The sequence below is a fragment of the Hibiscus syriacus genome, unplaced genomic scaffold (genome assembly GCF_006381635.1).
Source record: "Hibiscus syriacus cultivar Baekdansim isolate YM2019G1 unplaced genomic scaffold, ASM638163v2 tig00112491_pilon, whole genome shotgun sequence".
Taxonomy (NCBI): domain Eukaryota; kingdom Viridiplantae; phylum Streptophyta; class Magnoliopsida; order Malvales; family Malvaceae; genus Hibiscus; species Hibiscus syriacus.
In genome coordinates, this window is record NW_024063344.1 from 544,896 (window position 1) to 566,414 (window position 21,519).

The 21,519-nt window shown below is 32.7% G+C and overlaps 1 protein-coding gene across 1 annotated transcript; it reads left to right on the forward strand.

Moving 5' to 3' along the window:
• The first annotated feature begins 8,712 nt into the window (after nucleotides 1-8,712).
• On the forward strand, nucleotides 8,713-9,935 carry LOC120180255. Its single transcript, XM_039185628.1, has 2 exons — nucleotides 8,713-9,591; nucleotides 9,675-9,935. Exon 1 carries the CDS (start codon nucleotides 8,824-8,826, stop codon nucleotides 9,145-9,147), a length of 324 nt encoding a protein of 107 aa, XP_039041559.1. The 5' UTR covers nucleotides 8,713-8,823; the 3' UTR covers nucleotides 9,148-9,591; nucleotides 9,675-9,935.
• The last annotated feature ends 11,584 nt before the right edge of the window (nucleotides 9,936-21,519 follow it).

Sequence of the window (21,519 nt, forward strand, 5' to 3'; positions counted from 1 at the left end):
AAAATAGTAGAATAATTTATTCAATATTATTTATGTCAATATTATTATTTTAATGCTTTTATAAATAAAAATCTTAAGATTAGTATATTCTATTGAAATAAAATATTTTAAAATATATTAATTATATTAATTATTAAAATAAGTATATTATAATATTAAAATAATATATATGATTAATTATATTAATTACTTATTAAAATAAAAATATTATTACTATTATTATATTAAAATTTATAATATTAAAATAAAATATTATCTTTTAAAAATTTATTAATAAATATATTTTAAATTTTTATTAAAATATTATTATATTAATATTAAATATATTAAATATTATTATTTATTATTGATAGTTCAATAATATTATTTTTATGAAATTAGTAAATAACATTGATTTTATTAATAATTTAGTATACACTATTAAAATAAAAATATAATATCATATTATTATTATAATATTAAAAAATATAATATAATATTATTTAAATTATTAACAAATATATTTTAAATATTTTAATTGTTAATATTTTAATGAAAATGATACTAAATTATTATATTAATATTAAATACATAAAATAATATTGTTTTGAGTATTTATGTTTTGAAATAAAAAAATAGAAATGATTTATGAAAATCAGATTGTAATTTATTTTTCATAAACTACAAAAGAAATTCTGTTGATCGGAAAAATGAATTACACTAATCAACTTATTCTCCATAGCCTGAACACTGAAAAATAAGAAAAATATTTTTGAATAATATTTTACAGAAACAAATGGATCCTAAATTAAAAATTGTGATACGCGTATTATTCATGACCCCAAACAAAATATACCATGAATAATATAAGAAGGATTAAAATAATTAAATTAATATATATATATATATACAGTATTATCAATTATGAAACATAAAGCACTATCAACACTAGCAAAGGTTACAACTTTAATAATAATATACAACATAACAACACGTTAATAATTAACTTTGTCATGACTCTAACACTTTAACGAATACTTTATTATATTTTAAATACTTTGTACAATATATAACAATTGGACATCTTCTATTGATTTTGTAAGGATGAGAGATTCAAATAATTATATCAATTGAAAGAACAATCATCTTTCAAAATGAGAGAATTGATCATAGGATCCAAACCATCAACTTAAAGGGTACGTAATAATAACTTTAACCTTAAACTAGCTTGAGATTTCAAAGTAAAATAGATAGAAAGAATTAAAAAATCAAATAACCATCAAATAGAGGGATAACAACAAATTTAACCTTTGAAAAAATATCCCTAAAACTCATCCATTAATTATGGTATTGAGAGAATTAAAGAGTTGGCAACAATCAGTGTCCTTCATTTATCCATTAATTATGGTCTCACACTCTCACTAAAGTGACATATTGCAAGTGGTCCTCCTAATCCATCTTAATCTCTGCCTATTTAGATAGCGTTTATATTTGAATCCGTACTCTCTATTTCAACATTTTATGATTGCAACCAATTATAATCCATTAGAAAAATCTCTAAAATGTGTGGAGAGAAAATGTCAAGTTGCCGTGCCACTTTTGAATGTCATGCGAAATTCCATAATCTTTTGCATGCTGAAGATATTATCCTTTAACCAATTACAACATGAGAGAGGGTTATTACATAAAATTCACTATATAATCATGTAAATGACATCAAAGGTTTCAACGGTTGTTTACTAATAGAATCTTATCATTTTCTTATAATTGAGAGAGAGCAAAAAATGTACAAGAGGAATTATTAATGTCACTTAATCACTAGGACACTGAAATTATAAATTAATAATTTCTTTTTTTAGAAGTATAAGTAAGGACAAATACATGAATTTATGTCATAGTGTAAAATTAAGAAGTTATATTATAAATGTGGAAGGTATAAAATTATAAATTTTTGGTGTGCGAAATTGAATCATTAATAAAAATATATGTAAAAGTAAGTAGGTACTGGCTGGTGTGCTGTGCTGAAGAATATCCCCTGGAAAGGCATCTTTCTGGTTGAAATCTGGGAGTTGGAATGTTGGATTTCTGACAAAGTAATTCCTCCCATCCACATGAAAAGGTTTCTTAATTTAATTTTAGACCATTCTAAAAGAACCCAGTCATCGCACAAAAGCCGGCACTAGATATACCAAAAAAACCTAATTAGTCATTATCTTATTAAAAAACAGTTGTTTATTAGACACCTGTAGTTGTAGTGGGCTAGGTGTTGATGGCTCTTTACTCACTCAAGAATTGTATTCTAGTACAGAAAGATTACATCGTGCATAAATCAACCTGATCGTTTCCTCCTTACTTTCTCCCCTCTCTCTATATACCTTCTTTCCATTGATAACTTATCCATTTAGGGTTTTTTCTTCTTAACACTTTGCATGGGGAGATATCTCATCTCATCGAGGCCATGGTGATCAGACAGTGTTTGCAGGCGCGGCATCATCAAGATTCGCAAGGTTTAGTAAAGGTCCCTATTTTCTCTTGAGTGTCTTTTCAAATGCGAATCTTGATGATACTGCATCAGCAAACGTATTGGCTTACCCTTAATTTTCTCTTTCAAACGAAGGCAGATTGTTTCCAGTTTGATCAAGGTGATATATAATCTTTCTTTACCATCTATCACTTCGATTGATTTTAGCTTTGGTCTGTTGGGACAGTTTTGTTTTCCCTTCTTAGGTATTAAGAAGTTTACTCGAGGCTTAATCTGCAACGTTCAGATACTCCACCATTGAAGATTCAGTGCCGAAAGACCGAGATTTTTTGTTTACAAGAGCTAAGGAAAGATCTGGATCTCTCTCTTTTGCTTTTAGATACAGCAAGTTGTAGCGGCTTTTCTCTTCAGGGATTGGTGAATTTTGTTTCATGTTATTTTATGCTTCTTTCCGGACATCCTTCATCAGTTCATCAGGTTGATACATGTCTCAGTCTGAAATATATATATATATATTCATGCAATATAAACATCAATAAAGATAGATATTATGCTATCTGGTTAATAGTATAGCATCCTAAAGCATGTAAGGAGATCAGAATTAACAATATTATTGGAACCACATAGATTACCCAGATGATTAACATATGAAATCATAGCATACATCATTTCTTATACAAGTGTGTGGATGTATATAAGGTAGCATTGATCACAATTCTCAAAATATGCTTGCAAAATTTGTGATGAATTGAAGCCTTTCTGCTGTTTTTCAGTCGAATAACATTAAATCTAAAAAGATTGGGCTTTTAAACAAGAGAGTCTAGGTAGTTTAGAAATGGTATAAAAATAAATAAATATTTACTTGATAATATATATATATATACCCAAGTTCTGCAGACAATCAACTTTGCTGGTTAAACTTAATAATGTATCAAAATCCAATAGGGTTGTCAACAAGAATGGAGCCAGAAATTAAGTTAAGGACAAAGTATAATTAATAATAAAAATATAAAAAGTTTAAATATATTGAAGTTGAGGGTTCATATAAATAAATATCTCAATTAATATTAATGATATTTCTATAAATTCTTTAGCATAAAATATTGGGGGTCAACCGTCACTCCATCAATAACGTAGGTTCGTCACTGGCTGTGAAGTTTAATCATCAATCATCGTAAACTTAATCTTAGAACAGATTAAAGTTGGGACCAATATAGCATTTTATAAATAAACTCCAATCTTAGTACTAGCTAGACAGGTATATCATGGCATGCATGCTGTGTATATGCATATATATCACATGATGCACTACGTCTATTTCCCATTGACCCAAGTTATGCGGACAATAATTTAAGGACGTTAGGGATGTCAAGTTTAATTATCATAAAGAAATCTTAAAATAGATTAAAGATGTGATCAAAGTAACAGAAATACTCGGTCAGTTTATAAATGAACCCCAATCCTCGTACCAGACAAGTATATCGTGACATGCATGCATGCCGTGTATATGCATGTATACAAATAAACATGCATATATCTAAATGCTTATACATTTGTGAACTTCGGCATGCATGCTATCCTTGGAGTTCATTCAATGGCAACAACTTGAAATGAGATTTCAGCATTTGTTTGAAAATAGAATTACACTGACCTGATAGAAGTTTCACATTTCCTACTTATTTTTTAGCTTGTGGCAAATGTAAGGACGTTCTCAGCATGTTATCAAAGATCCCGTGGAGTATATATTTGAATATAAATATAAAATACAGTCTTTTATACATATATATATATATATATATATATATATATATATGAAATCGAATATATATTTATATTTATCATTCTTAAATTTGGATAACGTGATTTTTATCTATGATTGAATTAAAACCATGGCTATTAGTTCCAAAGTACAAGCACGCGGATTTCTTATTGCATCACAGAAAACTAATGTAATCCTATTGCAATCCTTTGACTTCCCCAAACAATGGTTATTTCATTATAGCAATAAAGAAGATAAAGCAACTTAATTCATTTTGAATTTAAAAATGAAAAACAAAAAATACTTGAGTTGTAATTTTCATTGTTTTAAAAAATTACAATTCGAAATAAAAGGTAAATTTATATGTTAATATCCGTGATTTCTTTTATTTATTGATTTTTAAAAAAGAAAATAAAAATGGGCCCAAAGCCATTAGTGTACTTTAGAATCATTGTGGACCTAAACTCCAGCAAGCAATTATTTATGGACTCCTAGGGCTGTTAAACATGTCACACTTTATAATTTATGTCATCAAACTTTTGTAACTTCGAACAATTTTTTAAAAATAAAATAAAAACTATTTCTCAGACCTGGATTTCCTTGTAATTTATTTAAAAAGAAAACATTGGGCAAAATCTGAACGTCAGAAAGATGATGGGTGTTCCAATAATCTTTGGTAATGAACATGGTTTTCAGAACCGGATCGGTTAACGAACCGGTCATACTATCGGTTCAATGGTTTAACCGGTCGAACCGGTTCGATCGGTCGGAAGAACCGGACGACGTCATAATTATTTAAAAAATTAAATAAAAATACCAAAAATATTTAATAAAAAATAATTTTTTATATCACAATTCATATTCAAAGCAAGTCATAACATATATAAGTTAAAAACCATAAAATCAAGTGAAACAAAATAATTCAAATTAACTACAACATAATATTTAAGGTAAAAAATATTAAATAATAAATATAATTATATAACTATAATTAAAAAATAAATTTGGGGCTAAAAAATCATAACAAAATGATATTGTTTGGTTTAATTTTTTTTTTAAAATAATCTCACATGGCTAAGAAACATAGAAGATCAACCAATTAATTTCTATAAATAATAGAGATAATTTGGCATTCAAAATCATGGAGGTGAACGATTATTTCAATTCAATCAAGCTCGAATTTTAGGCTTCAATCGAGCTTCTAATTTTTTTTGAGTTCAAGCTTTTTCGAGTTCAATTTTCGAGTTCAAGTTTGAATATTATATTTCGAGTTCGAGTTAAATTTGATAATTTTTAGCTCGTGAGTTTGAGTCGAGTTGAGCTTACTTTTAAATTTTTCAAGTTCGAGTCGAGCTTAGCAATACTCGAGTTCGACTTGGCTCATTTAACAAACGACGTCGTTTGGTTTAATTTTTTTTATAAAAAAAACAACAAAATTGGTTGTTTTTTCCGGTTTTTTCCGGTTTTCAGCCGGTCCGGTTTGAACGGTTCAACGGTTCCGGCCGGTTCACTAGTAACGTTCAACCGGTCTAGATTGAACCGGACTAGACAACGATTCCTGATTGAACCGGACTAGACAACGATTCCCGATTAAACCGATCGGTTCGATCCGATTTTCAAAACACTGGCAATGAAAATAGACAGTGAACAAACAATGTGAAAATGTGCAAGTCTTTTTGACTCAAGATTTTATAATTTTATATTAATGGAGGCTTTGAGACATAATTTATGACTTTTTTGACCTGTTTTTTTTTCTTCTTTTAATGCATTTGTGATACAGAAAGGGGCTCCATAATGTTTTATTTTAAATAGAAATAAAAAAAATTGAAGGGTATTTAACAGGCTTTCTTCTGCCATTCTCATGCAGCTCACATGTCTTCATGTGGGACTCCAAATGCCGATATTCTCAAGCCCACATGATCATTTAGCAAAAACTAAAAATATTTTCACTAAACCCTAACAAAAACAAGTTTAAAAAGATGCATTGTATTGTATCCACAACACACCATGTGATTTGATATTGACCCATCCTCACAGTATGTTTGACCAATCAAATCTAATAATCTAATATATATAATTCAAAAGAAGTAAAGGTAAAGTAAAGAGAAAGGAAATTAGATCAGTATTTTTTTATATCATATAAAAGAATATGTTATATATATATATATATATATTAATAATATATGATGATTAGAAGGTAATATCTATTTATAATTTTTTCTTAGCCTATTAATAACACACATACACAACAGATGCATTTGTTCGAATCCGGGTCATCTAGAGAGAACAAATAAATAGAATTAATACGATTAGCACAAAATATCTTATTTTCACTGTAATGTCCTTTTAGTTTTCTAATAGCAATTTGGACAACAATTAAAAGCCAACATTGGTTTGAAAACAATATGAAAGCAAAGACCTAAACTTGCATTATAAAAAAACATTGAGCAGTCAAATTGTCTCATTAACAAAATATGTTGTTTCTCTACTTTCTTCGGATTCCACCACCTTTTTGTTTTTTATTATTTTTTATATAGTCTTGTGGACAGTCAACACCACGTTTTAAGGAACATTAAACAGAGTTTAATGCAATTTGCAAACATTGATAATCTCTAATTAGACCAAAAACAATGAAACAAAACCCAAAACTTAAACCTCAAAAAGCAAACATTGAATCCTCTCTATCTCAAACTATATAAGGATTTCTTTAAGGAGTACAAGAACAACACTTTGAAGATTACTATATATGTTTAGCAAAGTGAACGAAGTTTGTGATAGAAAGTTATCAAGATTAGAAATCTCCTTAAGTTGGAAAATCATTGCAGGTTGTCCCCATACCAGAAGAAACATTATTGCAGAAATCAATTTCATCACATGGTGAAGTTCAGCAGGGCACATTGGCGAAATATTCTATAATTGGAGGATGTATATATATATATATATAGTGTATGTGTGTGTATTTGAAATTTCAAGCTTGTGTTTGCTGATCCTAAAGGTTGCATGTGCATGTGAATCCCTAATTCCCATAGATACTTTAATAATTTTATATTAGCTGTTATGATCCTTAATATATATTAGCATTTAAAATATAACTATAAATAACTATTGTTTCTGACCAAGATTTCAAGTTGAAAAGGACCAAAGATTTTAAGATTTAATGTGTTGGTCGGTGGGAAAGGAAAAAAGTGCGAGACTCTATATACATACATCCTCGTTTTTATATATTTCTAATTTGGATAAAGAGGTTCGCAGAACCGAATTCTCGATCACGCATCAATCAAAAGAATCAAATGTTCGGGGTGCTAAATATAAGAAAATGAAGCAGAAAATATGTAGGAGGAAGTATATTCTTCATCACAAGATTGTGGTCATGGATTGATATCCTCTTGTAATCATGACTGCAGTAATTGCTCTGCTTACAGTTTTTCAGTTCAATTGACTCTGTGAAGCTAAGAATTCAAATGATATCCTTCACAACTATGGGGTCTCTTACAGGATAATTTATGCAATGTCTTGAGAGTCTAAAAGTTAATTTGTCATCAAGATAAAACTATATGATAATGTGAAAGTTACTGAATAAACTCCTGAATTTGTCATATGGTGGTTGGAAGAGGTCCAATGGTCCATAATGACAGAAGTATCAGATGGTATTGGAATTATGTCTCGAATGTGGTCTTCGATAGTTCGACTTAAATCAACGAACTATCAAAGTGTTTTTATGGACTAGGAATAAGAAATAAATGGTAAAGTGAAAGTTGGGTCCAATAGAAAGGAGTGATGCAACTACATGTAGGGAAGGTACACGTGAAATTTAAGCCTCCAACATGAAACTGCGGAGAGGAGACTAAAGGAGCCCCCCCTCCCATCCCACAAACATTTATAGTTTTTGGGACACTGTCAAGAATCAAAATGGCACTGTAAAAAGTGTAAGTTCCATTCACCAACTTGCATGAGAAAATTATTTAAAAATTTAACCTCAAACTCTGTCAACAAAGGGACACAATCCTTATCACAAGAAGCATCTAACAATAATGTGACCCCACCCCACCACCCCCTCCTTCCCCTTTTGTTCTTCTCTCTCACTCTCATGCGTGTGTTATTTTGTGATGTAAACTTAAAATACTGACATTATTATGGAGCCCCGTACGACAATAGTGCTAGAAAAAAAAAAGAAATGGACCTCCAAGAGTGAGGAGATTGAGAAATATATATGAGCAAAGAATGAGGACTTCACAAATCCTCATACAGCCGACCAATTTTATAGTGCCAGGCCACCAACAATGGTCCAGTATCTATTATGTAACGCTCAAAACTTAGTTCTAAAATCCTAAAGAGAGCTGAGAATTGACACTTTTAAAATGCTAAATAAATTTGATCAGATCAAACTAACAAAGCTCGAATTCTAAGGAGGGAGGCCCTACTTTACTTTATATATAACAACATATAGCCCCACTACTGTCTGCAGCCCTGAGAATCCTTCTCAATCAAATCCCCTTCTCAACTTCTCAATCAAAGAGGTTATCAGGTTTATGTTAAAGAGATCAAACTCTGAGGGAACTGTCTATCCCATTATTGCTAGTGTTGAAGCTTCCAAGCTTTTTACATGGATGAGAAGTGGAAACTATCAAAGAAGGAAGCTTCAGGCACCCATTGTTCAAGATCTTCAAAGTTCTCACTTCCAAGGAGTTTCTCCACGAAGAGTGTTTCTTCCAAGTCTCCCCTTCTTAGGAGTTTCTCACAGAAGAACTCATGTTCTTCTTCTTCGTCATCATCATCGTCTAAATGTCCACTACCAAGAAGTTTTTCACAAAAGACACCCATTTCGCATAAATGTAGTAGCATGGCCAAGGAACAGAAGGCGAGATTTTACATTATGAGGCGATGTGTTGCCATGCTTGTTTGCTGGCATAAACATGGAGATTCTTGAAAGAGAGAAAGAAAAAGAAGACATCAATGGAGAATGGAGATGATCATATATAGATCAGTCGGGATTCCTTTTCCTTTTCTCCACTTCGTTTATGCAAGATGGTTCTTGGATTTGTTTGTCTTGAACTCATGGATTTTTTACATCCATTGCATCAAGTTACAGATAAATTTCAGAGTTTTTTTCTTGCTTACCTTCATTTTCTAATTAGTTCAGTTCCGTTAGTAATTATAAAATGAGAAGAGCTACAAGTTTTATAGTTGTAAGAAAAGACTATATCAACAAATAGATTTCTTTTGAATCCTAAACTAGCAAAGTCTTCTTTTCTTTTCCTAAGCATTTCCCTCTGTGATTTCCTTTTTGGTTTTCCCCTTGTGATCTTCAACAAAGCAGATCTCAAAATCAGGCGTACTCAAATTTGATCCTTTTTGGAGTGGCGTCTGGCTGGTGATTTTTTCAATTTTGTTCCTATTTTCTTTCTTTTCTTGTGTGTTGATTGATGGCACAGAGATTCCTTTCATCTGCCGCAGCAACCAATAAAATAATAGGAAATCATTGGCTACTGGATCTGCATTGGGGATGAGAAACCATCTTTTTACTTACCCTTTCAGAAAAAGAGGCAGGAAATGTGTATTCTGCTAAAGATGGAAGGGAAAAACCATGGAATGATCTCTAAATAAGGGTTTGGGTCGTTTTTTTGTGTGATTCAAGTTCAACCCTGAAACTCATTTTTGACGAGTAGCTAAAACTTGATAAGGTTTTACAATCCAGGTTAGGCAAGAAGAACTTCTACTAGCAGTAAATGAAAATATTGATAAGCCAGTGTATCATGTTTGTCATAGACGAGTATGTTTAATTTGTTTTTTATCTAAGCTTTTCAGGTATCTGGAGGGTCGGAAACGATTACTTCAAAGGTAGACAAACGACGAATGACAAGCATGAGAATCAGTGAAAAACATTTCTTCCAAAACTTAATTGGAAGGAGCAGCAAATCCTGACTGCTAAATCTTCTTAACGTGAGAAAACAAATTACAAGGAAAAGTATTTTTAAACTCAACAACACACTTAAACCAAGAATTGTGTCTGAGATGCATGTATTATAGTCATTTAATCATGCTCTTCCATCATGCTTGCATCAGTCAGTTCCAGCCTTCACCAAATAGCAGCATCTTTTCTTAGCTAAAATGTCTGACAGTCTTATCTATATTTTATTAACCCCTTGATTACATCAAAACAAGGGGATACCACTACTATGATTGACAGAAAATTTTCAAAGTCCTATTAACAGTAAGGAAATTGTAATGAAGATTGAAGCTCCCCAAAGCTTAAATTTAAGTGTAAATGTTAGATACGAGTATGTTCATTTTTTTTGGGCGGGGTCGATTTCGTTAATTCGAATGCCACACACACAGATATGTTTGTATAACAAATTAACAATGGAATAATATGTTTTTCATTACGTTCCTAACTTCCTTGCACCATTTTTAGCGACTTCATCTTCAGCAATACTTAGTAATACACTGAAGTGATTACTATGAGTAAACCGCCATTGATAGAGCTGGAAGCAACTGACGTTTAATATAAAGATATAATTTTGTTGAAATATATTTTGATATAACAATTTAAGGAAAAATGTTTTTGTACTTGAATTGAATTTATTCAAAGTTTTCAAAAATAATTCAAAGTCTTTAAAAGCGGATTTGAGCACAAAATGATTTTCACGTACAAGAAGTACCGATATTGTTCTTACAATATCAATACCTCATGAACAGTATCAATATTGTTTATATGATACCAATACCAAAGGTAAGGGAAGTATCGATAGCGGCGTTTACAATCCAAACGCCACAAAATGATACTTTAGTGGCGTTTCTTAAACAAACGCCGCAATAGAGTAGTACTTTAGCGGCGTTTTTATATAAACGCCGCAATAGGTACAAATCTGTTGTGGCATTTTTTCGAAAAACGCCACAAAAGAGTAGTACTTTTGCGGTGCTGTTATATAAACGCCGCAATAGGTCCATCTATAGTTGTGTTTTTATTAAAATGCCATAATAGGGTTCACCTATAATGGCGTTTTTTTCCCAATAAACGCCGCAAAATATTAGAACTGTAGCGGCGTTTTTACACAAACGCCGCTATAAAATGATAAATGATGGCGTTTTTGTCAACAAACGCCGCAATATTTGATAATTTTAATTGTTCAAATCCCTTTCCCCTTTTCTATCTGTTCCCACGATCCCCTTTTCCTCTTGCCCATCTCCGCCGAACATAGTTTCTTTTTCACTTATGAAAGCCTTTTTTTTCTCGCCATTACATCTATTTTTTCAAATCCCTTTCCCCTTTTTCATCTTTTCCATCCACGCAAAACTGGTGCTGCTCATCGCCGCAGGAATCATGGAGGTCTGAAAGGCATGGGGCGAGAGAGGGTAAATCCAATAAGGGGAAAAATGGCGTTGTTGATTATTCGTGATTGATCCAAGGTTATGATAATATGGTATGAAGTCTTTACAGTCTCTTTTCTGTTAATGTCTTAGCTACTTCTTGTGGTTCATTACATTTCCATTACCGCTGTTTTTTTTTCTTTTTTTTCCTAAAGAATCAATGCCCCAAACTGATTATTCTTTGCTTTATCAAGTAATATTATCTGTTAAATTTAGCAAGGTGTTTATAATTTAGTGTATGATAAGAAAGTATAACCAGAAAAGATTTGGGATTTTATTTTGGAAGTTATTAGCATGTATGGAAAAGGGGAAAAAAGAGAGATAGAAACTTGAGGACACCCTAGTCCAATTTCCTTTCTTTCCTCCAAACACCGCCTCCGCCACTCAAAAGCATCCATTACCACCCACCAAGAGCTCTGAGGGAATGGAAAGAATACAAGGAAGAAGGGAAGAAGAAGGACATAGCTACTGCTCTAAGGTTCCTCATATCCATTGAAAAAGACAACAACGAAAACCCTGTTGAGGAAAATGGCTCCTTATCCACTCGGTCACGACGCGGCGATTTGGATTTTCTCAGTGGGTCGGTGAAGGATCGGGAGGTCTTGGACACGTGCCTCAATGCTGACGACATGAGACTTGTTGGCACTGCTTATGAGTTCCTTAAGGTCAAAGGTCTTTTACCCAATTTTGGAAGATTCAGTAGCATCGATAAATAAATTACTTTCTATATTTATGCTAAATTATTAGTATTATGTTTGATTTTTAGTAACTTCTGGAAGCCGAATTGATATCTTGATTTCTAAATTTTGTTCAATCCATTTGATAATATGATTAAAAGAAAAGGATTTTATACCTTTGAGGATTTTAATGTTAGTTTTGGCCAAGAAGAAGAGAGCAAACAATTAGAAGGCTTATTACTCAATTTGCTACTCTTTAAACAAATCAAAAGATGTATTTCTTTTGGAAAAAACACAACGTGGTGCAATTAGTTTGGTCATTACATTAGCTGACTTTACATGCAGTGTGTAAACTAGCGTATATAATTTCACTTGATAATGATTTATTAAATAGTTTGATGTCTATGTGAGCTCTTCATAATTTTAATTTGCTGTCTCTTTTATGCATAATTGTGTGTTACATGTTTTCTTATTGATATATGGTCCATTGTGTATGAATGAACAATAAATTAAACAAATTAGATGGTTGCAATGTTTATTAACAATGAAAAGCAAGTTTTACCATCTTATATTGTTGGTTTGGTTTCAATCATTTGCTTGGTTCGTTGTTTCTAAAGAGCCTGCTTTATACCTGGATTCTAAATGCTTATATACTTTATAACTATCATTAATTGATACTACTGATCAGTTGCGCTAGTATTTTACAACTTTATGGCTTATCTTATTTTCTTACTGCAAGTCTGTTGGCCTTTCCAGTCAGTACTTATTTGCATGATAGACAATCAAATATGTATTCTTATGATGTATTTTTGTCTGAGATTTTGATGTGTTCATATAATGTCATATAGTTTTTAGTTTTTGGAAAATACACCAATTATCATCATTCTTTGCAATAACTCTAATGAAATGTCCTTACCGATAATATCGGAGCAATTTTATTCAACTATTTTCTTGAGTGACTATGAGTAGCGATGCTCTCATGAGGAGATTCCCCACCCCAACATATTTATTTGTTATTAACTTAAATTATATTTCTAAATAACTAAGATGGTCCATAAATAATTTCCCACATTATGTTGTTGTGGAGGGGACTAGGGATGTTACACCTTCTATGTTGAAGTCTTCTACTGGCCTAGAAGGTATATATCTATATTAATTTCCTAAGGTGGTCTAATATGTTCTATCTGATGTCAAGTAATTTTGACTTGAGCTGATGAACTTTTCCACCCTCATATACAACTTCTAAACTTTGTCCAAAGAAGTGGGGTCTTTTTGGAAGCTCAAGTGTTTATGACAATCATATGATGGAACAATATAAATGAGCTACTTTTGGAGAACTAAGTCCCCATATTTTTGTGGTTGGTGATGCTGCCTACAGGTGATTAGATGTCAATGTCTTTATGCATTGTTAAACATTCTTTTGTTTCTTTATTTTTGTTTGAAGTCTTACTATGTCCAGTTGCATAAAAAATTAGGGCAATGATTATTGAGGGAAAAAATAATTCTATTATGGTTAGTGGAGAAAGTGGTGCCGGTAAAACCGAGACCACACAAATGCTCATGAGATATCTTGCATTCTTGGGTGGGCGATCTAGAGTAGAAGGACACACAGTTGGACAACAAGTTCTGGAGGTAAGCTATACGTTTTCTTTCTCGAGAAAAGAATTGATCAGGATTTTTGTCTGTCTTATTTCGTGAGGTTGGTGCATCTTGGTTTATCTTGTAAGAAATCGGTGTGATCTTAAGAAATCAAGTTTAGTAACCCCTAAAGTAGAAAGTTATGTTGATCTATGAATTTTATACCCCGATCTGATCCATGTACTTTTCAAATTAAAGTTTCCTAGAGCATCCTCATGGATTATTTATTGAAGCTTGCATTTTTGTCAATAATAACTATGCTATAAAAAGATGGAGTATTAGTGTATTTTTCTTCCATTTATTTGTTAATTTCATGAAATATAACCTATGTGAATTTTAGAATTACGAATTTGTGCAAGTACCCAGCTTTATTACTAGATTTATTCTCTGAAGTGATCTTTATACACCTGTACTTGGTCTTGTTTCTTCCTTGTTGTTTGCTAAGTGATGGCACCAACTGTGTTTTTAGTGTTTCTGTGCTTACTGTTCGGGATCTGGTTGTTTCAGACTTTGGCTTGATGGTTTACCTGATTGACTGTCTTTATTGTATTATCTTGCCATCTGTTTCCGGGTTTATGAAATTGTAATTTCATTTGCAGTAATGTTATCTGACAGTACTGTTAATTATGAAAGGTAGTGGTTGTAAGTCCTCAATTATCTTGCTAAACTAGATGGTTTTTCTGGTTTGTGTTTAAGAATTAAATTTTACATGCAGTGAAAAGAATCCCAAAAAGCCCTGATCTCCCTCTGAAACTCAGAATCGTAGACTCAATGGAGGCAAAACGTAGATCAAACGACTCTAGAAAAGATCGGAAATAAGGTGGCGTTTGATCATCTTGCCGAGCTGGTACTTCCTCGTCAATATCTCTCATAAGCCTTTGAAGCTCTGGATCATCATCAGCGTCAGGAGATGGAGGAGGAGGAGGAGGAGGAGCACGAGAAGAACTAGGAGCAGCTCGTGAAGAACTAGCTCCCGGGGTTTGCTTACCGGGTCGAAAAGACCATAGTCCGGTGTTCTCATCCAATTTCCAATCCGATTTCTTTAAGGATGTGATATTGATTGGGTTTTGGAGCAGGATAGGATTGTCAAGGGAGACATCTAGGCCGAGTTTGATAAACAAATTGCTTAGTAGACAACCATAAGGTAGGGTTTCTACATGCTTTGAGGGAATGATGTTTATGATATCGACAAGCGCGCTAAAGACAATATGTGGAAAATTGATTTTCTTTTGTTCTTTATACAGTGCATCCACCATAAGTCTGTAGTACGTAGTGTGGAGTACCGACCTGCGGATGGTCTAAACCACCAAGAGATCATTAAGTGAAGAAATCGATCGTGGTGAGACCTAAAGGTACTGACACTAGTATTAGGGAGATATGTATATTCCACATCTTCCTTCTCATTAAATAAACCCTCGTCATCTAAACCAAAATGAGATGCGATAGATTCAGAAGTAATAGTGATATATTGTCCTAAAAGATAGGATCTAATCGCTATAGTACCGCACTGAGTTGTGTTCTGAATACAACCCGCATTGGAATAAAAGATGCGGACAAGTTGGTGAAAGACGATGGGTTGAAGAGAAAAGAGTTTATCAAACTTCCATCGGCAAAGAATTGAGAGGTATTCAATTCAAGTTTTATCATAGCTTGTAGAGAAGGACGCTCTTCCCTAATACGATAGGATTGGAAGGAGTTCATGTACCTAGAGTACAATTCATCCCTACGGTTTTCAGGCATGTTAAAATAAGTACTAATAAGGGATGAAGGAATATTGGATGGATTTTGAGGTCTAGGAGCGGGAGGACGGTTTTGGTGAGACCGACTCGAGGATGACCTAGGGCGTTTGAGATTAGACATGGTTAGGGAAATCGGAAAAGAAATATCACCTGCAATTTTAAAACACATGTATGCACAACAATTAATCCCAAAACTCAAATGAGTCCTCAATAATTCAAGGTTCTCTAACAAATTCCTAATGGGCAAAGTTTTGAAAACTATTTAAAATTAATGTCATAATACGCATAGTTTTCATGAAAACAACACAATTGAATCAGTAATTTTCGATTTTTTTTAAATTCGAAATTTCAAAAACAATTTTGAAAGATTATGCGTTTTTGATGAAATTCATTGTAGAAACTAGTTTAGAATCATCATATAGCCAATGCCCGATAATTATTTCAAACTGGAACTAATCTAAACTAGTCCTAAGTTCAAAAATTTAATGAAATAGAGTTTTTGTGAAAATACCTTGAAAAATTCGGATTGAGGGGAATGAGGAGATGTTTTGCGCGATTTAATGAGTGTAGCAGGTTTGTAGGATGAAAATCTTGAAGAATCCGATGTTTTCCCGAAGATTATGAGCAAAAATAGAGATTTTGGAGAGAGAGGGGTCGAATGGCCGTATGTTTTAGTGTTTAGGGTTTGAGAAAAATGAAGAAGATGAGGATTTTAAACCTAAAACCCGACGGATGCATCGGTGCATGGTCTTATGCATCGATGCATATTCAAAGGGATGCATCGATGCATTGTTAAATGCATTGGTGCATGAAGCACAAAAATGTAAAAAATCTGTTTTAAACACTTAAAATGCTAAATAAATAGGCTCTAGTGGTGTTGGCAACTCATATATCAAAAATTAATTATGTTCAATCAATTAAATTAATCTTTAAACATTATTTGAACATAAATTAATTTTCACTAAGAATCATAAACTCCCCCTAACTAATAGCAAGAATGCAATCAAAATTATTATATAAGCATTTTTCAGTATTTATTAAAAGTGCTAATTATTTTAAACACTAGTGAAGATAGGTCAGTTAAACCTAATTCTCTTCTAAGTGTCCAAAACCTTTCCTTGTCTAAGGGTTTTGTAAAGATATCCGCTAATTGATGCAAAGTATCAACATATTCTAGAACTACATCTTCCTTAGTGACATGGTCTCTAATGAAGTGATGTCTTATTTCAATGTGCTTAGTTCTAGAGTGTTGGATGGGATTTTTAGTGAGACAAATAGCACTAGTATTGTCACACTTGATAGGAATGATACCTACTTCAATTCCATAATCAAAAAGTTGTTGTTTCATCCATAAAACTTGTGCACAACAACTACCGGCTGAAATGTATTCCGCTTTAGTGGTAGATAATGCAACACAATTTTGTTTCTTTGAAAACCAAGAAATCAGCATATTTCCAAGGAACAAGTACCGGAGGTGCTTTTCCTATCTAATTTACATCCTCCATAATCCGCATCAGAAAAGGCATGCAAGCTAAAGCTAGAGTCTCTAGGATACCAAAGTCCTAAACTAGGAGTGTCCTTAAGGTTTCTAAAGATTCTCTTAATAGCTAGTAAATGTGATTCCTTAGGACATGATTGAAACCTAGCACACAAGCAAACACTAAACATAATATCCGGTCTACTTGCGGTTAGATAAAGCAATGAGCCAATCATGGATCTATATAATTTAACATCCACACATTTACCTCCTTCGTCTAAGTCAAGCTTTGTAGAAGAGCTCATTGGAGTGTCATTGGTTTCCCATTTTCCAGTCCAAACTTCTTGAGCATATCTTTGACGTACTTAGCTTGATTAATGAAGATACCATCTTTTCTTTGCTTGATTTGGAGTCCCAAGAAAAATGAGAGCTCCCCCATCATGCTCATCTCAAACTCACTTTGCATTAGCTTAGAAAATTCTTGGCAAAGAACATCATTAGTAAAACCAAATATTATATCATCAACATAAATTTGAACTACTAATAAATCTTTACCTTTATGCTTTAAACAATGTAGTGTCAACCTTTCCTTTTGAAAAACCTTTTCAATTAAAAAATTTGACAACCTTTCATACCAAGCTCTAGGAGCTTGTTTTAAACCATAAAGAGCTTTTGTCAATTTAAAACATGATATGGAATTTTGAATCTTCAAAACTTGGAGGTTGTTCCACATACACTTCTTCTTTTTATAAAACCATTTAAAATGCACTTTTAACATCCATTGATATAATTTAAATTCATGAAAACATGCAAATGCTAATAGTATCTAATTGCTTCCATCCTAGCTACGGGAGCGTATGTTTCATCATAGTCTATGCCCTCTTCTTGAGTATACCCTTGAGCAACAAGTCTAGCCTTGTTTCTCACTATATTACCACTCTCAAGCTTATTCTAAATACCCATCTAGTACCTATAGTAGATTTATACTAGGCCTTTCAACTAATGTCCATACTTTACTTCTCTCAAATTGTTTAACTCTTCTTGCATAGCCATAATCCAATGTTCATCATTTAATGCTTCTTTAATATTCTTAGGCTCTATGCATGAGATAAATGCAACATAATTACAATATTTTCTAAGAGAAGATCGAGTTGTTACCCCTTTTGATGGATCACCTATAATTTCACCATCCTTGACATAGTTGTACTCTCTTGGATAAGATACTTCCCTTTCTTCAATGGTTGGATTCTCAAGAGTATCATGAGTTTCCTCATTTTTCGTTTCTTCCTTTGATGACGGTTCTCCAACTTCATGTCTAACGTCATTTGATTTATAACCTACATCATCATTCACAAGAATCCTTCCTCGGAAGGGGATTATCATCGAAACAATATGTATAGACTCTTCTACAACTAAGTTTCTTTTATTAAATACACGATAGGCTTTAGAATTTAAGGAACCCAGAAAAATTCTTCATCACTTTTAGCATCAAATTTGCCAAGGTTTTCTTTACCGTTGTTTAAAACAAAACATTTACATCCAAAATGATGAAAATAACTAATGTTAGGCTTTTTATTTTGAAATTTCATATGGAGTTTTCTTTAAAATTGGCCTAATCATTACTCGATTTACAACATAACAAGCGGTATTTGTGGCTTCCGCCCAACAATATTTTGGCAAATTATTTTCACAAAGCATGGTTCTAGCCATTTCTTCTAAAGTTCGATTTTCCTCTCAACAACTCCATTTGTTGAGGGGTTCTAGTGCTGAAAAATTATGACTAATACCATTAGAATTACAAAATTCAATAAATCCAAGATTTTCAAATTTAGTGCCATGATCACTCCTAACACTAGTTATAGAGTAACCCTTTTCATTTTGGATTATTTTTGAAAATGTGATGATTGTTCTAATGCTTCATCTTTAGTACTTAAAAATAGAACCCAAGTATATCTAGAATAGTCATCTACCAAGACAAATGCATATTGTTTTCCACCCAAGCTAGTAGTCCTAGTTGGCCCAAAAAGATCTACATGGATCAATTGTAATACTCTACTAGTTGATACGTCATTAATGGATTTAAAAGAAACACGCTTTTGTTTCCTTTAGCACAAGCATCACGATTTTATCATTATCAAATTTAAGCTTAGGCAACCCTCGAACTAAATCACCTTGAATTAGCCGTTGCAAAACACTCATACTAGCATGTCATAGTCTCCTATGCCATAACCAACTATCATGTTCATCTTTAGCAACTAGGCATAAATTAGTCATATCAAAAGAATCTAAATGCACCATGTAAATGTTCCCTATTTCTATGACCAACAAGCATAATCCGATTAGATGCAATGTCAATGACTTTACAATCATTAATTTCAAATAAGATTGAATCCTTTATCGCATAATTGACTAATACTCAATAGATTATGCTTTAATCCATTCACATATAAAACATTCTTAATTGTATGGAAGAGGTATTACCTATTTACCAATACCTTCATGTGGCCTTTGAATTGTTAACTTTTGATTTTTGGTACCAAATTCTTTTGGGTCCATATTCATTAGTTTCCAAATCTTTCCCCTTAGGTACCATTTTTAGGATATTTTTATCTTAGTAGTATGAGTTCTTTAGGAACCCACATACTTCTAACGATTTTTCCATTAGAGGTTCTTTGGGGACCTCATGATTGTAGTTTCTAAAACTTTTTCTAACAAAGTGGATTTTGAATTTCCACATTTTTCAAATATTTTGTTCCAACTTTATCAAAAGAAGTTTTAAGATCATCAATTTTCTTTGATGATCATCATTGATCTTTGAAGTAAATTTTGCAAATCTAAATTTTTCTTTTCAAACTCTTCTAGTTTGATTTGCAAGTCTTTGATTTTACTTCAAGATCGTTGTTGGTTTTGGATATAGTTTGTTTCATTTTTCAATTTTGAAACATCATTTTATATTTTAAAAATAATTTCATAATCCGAAGCCAACCCATTATATTCCTCTAATAACTCATCAAGATAATCATCAAAATCGGATGTTAGAGGTTACCTTAGAATCTTCCCCGAATGCCATCAAGCACAAGTTTGCTACTTCTTGTCCTCTTCATCGGAACTTTATTCATCGCTCCATAAGCACAGAGCCTTGTGCTATTCTTTAATTGACCCTTATTCTTTAATTATGGGCAATCATATTGACATGCCCCGGCTTTTTGCATTCATAGCAAATGATTGGGTCCTTCTCTTTTGGTTCATTTTGAGGCCTTCGTTTCGTTGAATTTTCTTCCTCGGTAAGGTCTCATCATTTTCTGAACCGTTGACAAACAATGCCATTTCCCGTCGTCATCATCATTATTAGAATCACTCATCTTTTGTGGATTTGAGAGCAACTCCAATGTTTTTCTTCTTCTCCTTCTCCTTTGGTGTCTCTTCAACTTTATCAAGGTCCACCTCATCTTCAAGCATCATCTCATGAGTGAGGAGTGAACCGATAAGTTCTTCAAGAGTTAAGGATGATAGGTCCTTAGACTCAATGATTGCCGTCTTCTTTGATTGCCATGATTTTAGGAGGGAGTAGACTAACTTCCTCACAAGCTTTCATTTGAGATGATCTCTCCATATGATTGAGACCATTGACAATCGTTGAAAATCTATCCGTCATAGCTTTGATGTCTTCATTTGGTTTCATCCTGAAATTTTCATAGCTATGCGTTAGAATACTAATTTTGATTTCTTTACCTCATCGGTACCTTCATGTGACTTGAAGCTTGTCCATATTTCTTTGGCGGTTGTACATGATGAAACTCTTCCGTATTCATCTGGTCCAAGAGCACAAAAAATAATATGGATGGCTTGGAATTGAGCTGGAACATTCTTGTATCTCCTTCACTCCACAACCTTGGATGAGTTAGAGGCTGATGTATCCTTCTTCTACGGCATTCCATGCTCCCATGTCACTTACTTGAATGAAGTACATCATTCTATTTTCCAACAGGTATAATTAGCCCGTTGAAGAAAGGGCTTGTTGACGGGCATCGAATCGAGACCGAGTCGTAATTTGTAGTGGAGGCCATTGATGACTTTGTAATCGATGTAACTCTTCCCGAATGACTCAAGAGGCGATTAAACCTTCAAATGAGTGAGGCTCTATACCAATTGTTGAGTTAATCGATCGACGGAATCGGCCAGAGGGGGGTGAATTGGCAATTAAAAATTTCGTGGAAGCTTTTGCAGAAAATTGAAAGTAATTGCACAGCGATTTACAGTGGTTCGAATTTCTCAAACAAAGTCTACGTCCACTATCTTAGCTATCCACACTAAGGATTTTCCAACAAATTCACTAATTTGTTCTTTCTTTTGAGGCCAAAGAGATAACCTTACAAAATCCCTCAAGAGTATACCCCAAC

Bases quoted from the DNA above. Each gene is read 5' to 3' on its own strand.
- LOC120180255 (XM_039185628.1), top strand. From the start codon at position 8,824: ATGGATGAGAAGTGGAAACTATCAAAGAAGGAAGCTTCAGGCACCCAT.